Source organism: Varanus komodoensis, unplaced genomic scaffold (assembly GCF_004798865.1).
Source record: "Varanus komodoensis strain SLA01 unplaced genomic scaffold, ASM479886v1 scaffold913, whole genome shotgun sequence".
Taxonomy (NCBI): domain Eukaryota; kingdom Metazoa; phylum Chordata; class Lepidosauria; order Squamata; family Varanidae; genus Varanus; species Varanus komodoensis.
In genome coordinates, this window is record NW_025336615.1 from 9581 (window position 1) to 14932 (window position 5352).

Consider the following 5352-nt stretch of genomic DNA (forward strand, 5'->3'; position numbering starts at 1 on the left):
TTGAGTTCTGATTGTAAGGGAACCAAAAGCCAAATGTAGCCAGACATGTACCCTGGATTGTAGGAAAGCCAATTTTAATAAATACAGAACAATGATAAACAAAGTCCCATGGCAAGTGACTCTGATGAGAAAAGGAGTCGAAAATGGATGGGAAGTAAAAAAAAGAAAAAGAAATTCTAAATACAGTTTCAACAAAGAAAAATGATAGAAGACAACCCATGTGGCTTCCCACGAAGTTTAGAGATTATCTGAAAACAAAAAAGGACATGTATACAGAGTGGAAGGAAGGCTAGATGACAAGGAAAGAATATGGGCAGGTAGGGATGGTGCTAGGAATTGCAGGGATGGTGCTAGGAAGGTTAAAGCTAGAATGAACTGATGCTAGCTATGGATGCTAAAAGCAACAAAAAAGCCTTTTTTCACATATGTTCATAGTAAAAGACAGAGGAACAAAATGGGGGTTCAACTATGCAATGTAGATGGCAAAATGAGTGAGGGGAGCTAAAGGCAACAAAAAAGCCTTCTTCTTCTTCTCCAAAGCAAAAGACAGGTGAAGGAGAAGGGAGTTCAACTACTCAATGTGGATGGAACAATGATAACAGATGACAAAGAAAAGGAAGAAGTGCTCAATTTCTACTTTGGCTCTGTCTTCTTCCAAAAGAAGATCTATGACCTTCCTGATGAAAAGGGAAGCACAATATTATCTTTGAGAAATCATGGAGGACAGAAGAAGTGCCAGATGATTGGAGAAGGATTAATGTTGTCCCTGTTTTAAGAAAGGGAAAAAAGAAAAACCTGGAAACTATAGACAAGTCAGTGTGACATAAATTTCTGGGGAAATTCTGGAATGGATTATAAAGCAGTCGGTCTGAATATAGCTTGAAAACAATGCTGTGATTAGAAGAAGTCAACATGGGTTTGTTAAGAACAAAAACTTTACCAGACTAATCTGATTTCATTGTGTAATTGGGTAACCTCCCTAGTGAACTGTGGGAATGCTGTGGACATAATATCGTGACTTCAGCAAGTGTCCCATGATGTCCTGATTAACAAACTAGAATAGTGGGCTAAATGGGACTACTATCAGGTGGATCCACAGTTGGCTATGGAATTGCACTCAAAGAGTGCTTATCAATGGCACCATCTCAAACTGGGGAGAGGTGACAAGTGGAGTACCACAGGGTACAGTCCTGAGCTCAGTGTTCCTCAACATTTTTATTATTTGGATGAAGAAGTACAGGGAACTATTATCAGATTTAGAGAGGATGCATAACTGGGTGGGATAGCTAATACTCTAAGATTCAAGGTGATATTGATAGTTTGGAGCACTGGGCTGAAAACTATAGAATTCAATTTGATCAGGACAAAAATGCAAAGTTCTGCACCTAGGAAAAAGAAACCAAATGTATCATTAGAAGATGGGGAATACTCGGCTCAGCAATAGTGCAAATGAGAAGATTCTTGGAATTGTTGTGGATTACAAGCTGGGTATAAGTTAGTTGGCAGCAGTGATAGTACCATTTTCAAATCACATGAACTAGCACTGGTTAGGCCCCATCTAGAGTACCGTTCCTACTTCTAGGCACCACAGTTTAAAAAAATGCAGAGAAGCTGGAAAGGGTTCAGAAGGGTGCAACGAGGATGATGCAGGGAATGGAAACAAAGCCCTGTGAAGAGAGATTGAAACAACTGGGCATATTTAGCTTCAAGAAGAGAAGAATGAGGGGAGGTATGATAGCACTCTACAAGAACTTGAAAGGCTATCACAAAAAGGAAGCTAGAATCTTTTCTTGGCCATCCTAGAGTGCAGGTTTTGGCTGAACATCAGGCAGAACCTCCTGACTGTTAGAGCAGCATGACAATGGAACCAATGACCTAGGAAGGTTGTGGGCTCTTCCACAGTGGAAGCAATCAAAATGCAACTGGACAGCTGTCTGAGAGGGATGGTTTACTTGGAGTCCTGCAATAGCACAGCACTGGATCTGATGTTCTCTGGCTCCTTCTATCTCTTCTGTTCTAAGATTCTATGAAACTATCCCAAGGAATCCCTGATTATCACTCTACATCATGTACAGCAGAGCAAAAAGCCAGCTGGTCCTAGAAATGGAAGTGGTCTGGACTAAATGACTTCTCTGGGACTCAGAGAATAGAAATTCATGGTAATGAACTCCCTTATCTCCTGACTTTCACAATGGGTATTCTTCACTCTAGAAAAGTATACAGCCACCAGTGGGTTTTGGAGGCCTACACTTTAGCTTAAATACAGCAGCTATTGAAGGCGGTTGCTTCATAAACAATGAATTAACTTGTTGTGAGGATAAGACTGAGAGGAGGAGAATTATGTAAGCTGCCTTAAGTTCCTTGAAGGGAAAAACTGGGATATAAATACAGTACATAAATGGATGAATACATCTTTACTCACCTGTAGCCCCTCTGTCTCCTTTGGGGCCAGTGGGGCCAATGTTACCACGAACTCCTACTATGCCAAAAAAGCCCATGACTCCTTGTTCACCTTTATATCCTTCAAGGCAAAACAGTGATGTATATTCTTTAATATCTGTCTGCATAGTTTAAATTAGTAGCTCTCAATGCTAGAATTTGCCATCTTACCTTTTGCTCCAGGCAAACCTGGTATGCCAGGTCTTCCATCTGCACCCTGATAACCTTTAAGACCTTTTGGACCATCTTCACCAATCATGCCTGTTTCTCCCATTTCTCCTTTGGTTCCAGGTGGTGCAGTTATTCCAGGTTTCCCTGGTGGTCCTGAATAGCCTATAGGATGTACACATGGTTTACAGTTTGTATTGAAAACAAATTTGTAGCATATTTCATTTTTCAGGTTTATACAACAAAGCGTAAAACCTTCCCTCAGGTCATCATGGATTACTTTTTAAAAGGTACAGCAAGATCAGCAGTTTTTTGGTAAAAGAGATTTGCTACATTCTGGTCATTCTTTTATATTCAGAAGGCTTATATCAATATGTAACATTCATAGAAACATAGCAAGTCACAAGGGGCCTCCTGGGCCATCTGGTCTAACCCCTGGCTCCAGCCAGCTCAGTTCATGTAATACCCAACATTTGATTGTCCAATCTTTCCTTGAACACCTTCACTGTTGGGGCCTCAACCTTGGAAGCCCATTCCATATCCTAGGGATCCTAACCATAACAAAGTACTTCCTGGCATCTGACCAGAAACTTGATTCCTTACGAGTCACAACCCTTTCCCATGTGACACCCCTTCACATACCTATAAGATCCCCTCTGAATTTCCTCTTTTCCAAGCTGAAAAGACCCAGTTCCCTCAATCTCATCTCATATGGCATCCTCCTCAATCTGGCTACCATCCTTGTGATCCTTTGTTGAACTGGTCCTAACCTAGCTATGTCTCTCTTATAATCTGCAGTCCAGAATTGGACATAGTACTGCAGTTGTGGGTGCACCAGAGTCAGGTAGAGCAGTATTCACACCTCTCTTGATCTGGAAGTCATGCTTCTGGCTATACATCCAAGGATGTAATTCGCCTTCTTAATCACCACATCAAACTGCTGGCTCATGTTTAACGTGCTGTTGACAAGTATTCTGATATCCCTTTCACAAGTGATGCTCTCCAGCTGCAAGACCTTGCACTTACCCACATTGAACACCATCCTGTTGCCCCCCACCCACTTCCACAGTCTGTGCAGATCTTTTTGGTTCTGGATCACCTGTTCCTCAGGTGATTGTCTGTGAATCTGGTCATCAGACTCCTCCTCCTCAATTAATAATTAATAATAAATTAATAAAGAGGTTGAACAGAATTGGTTCCTGAACTGAGCCCTGGGAGACTCCTCTCATCACCCACTGCCATCCTGATGATTTTCCATTGCTAGTCACCCTCTGCTTATGACCCTTCAACCATGCCCTAGTCCATCGGACAGTTCATTGATCTATCCCAAAGCTCGAAACTTTTAAAAAACTTTATAGAATTCTGGTCCTAATCCATCTGTCCTATTTCCCTATTTTCAACTTATTAATAATTAATTTCTTCATCTTTAAATGTTTGTTTCACTAGGTCTATATCCATCAGTTGTAATTCCCTCCACATTATATCATTGTCTAATCATGATTCTCCACCTATATATAACTAAGGAAAAAATATAAGATATTCTTAATTTATCTCTTGTTAAATTATACTTTCCCCCATTTTCATCCCTAACTATTCCAATTGAATTTTAAAGTTTCTTTTGTTGTGCAGAATTGGCCAAGAACCTTGAATTCTTATTGCTAAATTCAAAGTACTCCCTGTTCAAATATATTAAACTTTGTATTTTTTGACTTTCACAAGAGGGGTACCCGCACATATATGGACATGAAGAAAGATAGTATAGAATGATAACTATTTAAGCCAATTATTATCTTGAACATTTTCATTCCCAACCCTTCCATCTCCTCCCTCCATTCACCCCCCCCCTTCTTCTTGACCCCCTGTTCTTCTCTCCATTTGAATGTCTCTTCTGTTAGGCTAAGATTTCGAGTCAGGGAATGTCCACCAATAACTCCAACATCATCATCTTTACCTCCTTGATTGTCTCCTTCTGATGCTGTTTCTCAGTCTTTGTCTTAATCAATTTTGCTAATTCTTGTTTCCAGTGATCCACATCTATGAAGCCCCATTCAAAAAGCAGATTTAAGCCTTGACCCGGACAGTCAATTCTATTATATTTCCCATTGTAAAAAACTCTCATATGTACTGGGTAACGCCAATTGCATCTGATATTCTTTTAAAAAATTATCTTGATTATGGTCAACAAGCCATAACAAAGTAGTCTGCTAACAAAGAGTTTGGTACACTTGAATAGAGGCCTCTTTGAATTTCAGTTGCCCTGACTTAACTCAGTTTTCTCATAAGTTGCTCTTTCTTATCATAAGTAGCAAACCTGATCACTACATCTCTAGGGAACATTCTAGATCCACTTTTGGATCTTTCTGTAACTTTATGTTCCCATTTGTCATCTGAGAGCATTTTTTAAAGGTATTCGAGCACATCATTTCTGATTTGTCTCTCTTCTGTAAATGCTCATTTTGGAACACGTCATCAATGAAGATTGTCTCTGCAATTTTGATGCTGCAATCCAACCATCTTTTTTCCCAATTCTGTTATTCTTTTTGATTGATGATGTATCTCTCTGTATTAGCTTTGTTCAATGTTTCTGTCTGTTGGGATTTAACAGTCAAGGCTGTAATTCAATCCTACAAAGTCTAACTTTTTAAAATTTTCTGCTTTCATCTGCATTACAGTCAGATTAACCATCTCTTGTGCTGATTTATGCTTGTCTTCCTTCATCTTTTCCATCTTTTCTTCAAGGCCTTT

At 39.7% G+C, this 5352-nt stretch overlaps 1 protein-coding gene across 2 annotated transcripts in view; it reads right to left on the minus strand.

Moving 5' to 3' along the window:
* The window catches only part of LOC123017355 (collagen alpha-2(IV) chain-like), a 16654-nt gene that overhangs the window by 5523 nt on the left and 5779 nt on the right, over positions 1-5352 (minus strand). For both annotated transcript variants that reach the window (XM_044418637.1, XM_044418636.1), the window contains exons 2-3: positions 2611-2772; positions 2423-2521 (exon numbers count right to left, since the gene is read on the minus strand). In XM_044418637.1, the coding sequence (XP_044274572.1) occupies positions 2423-2521; positions 2611-2772 (261 nt within the window). The remainder of the gene's footprint in view (positions 1-2422; positions 2522-2610; positions 2773-5352) is intronic.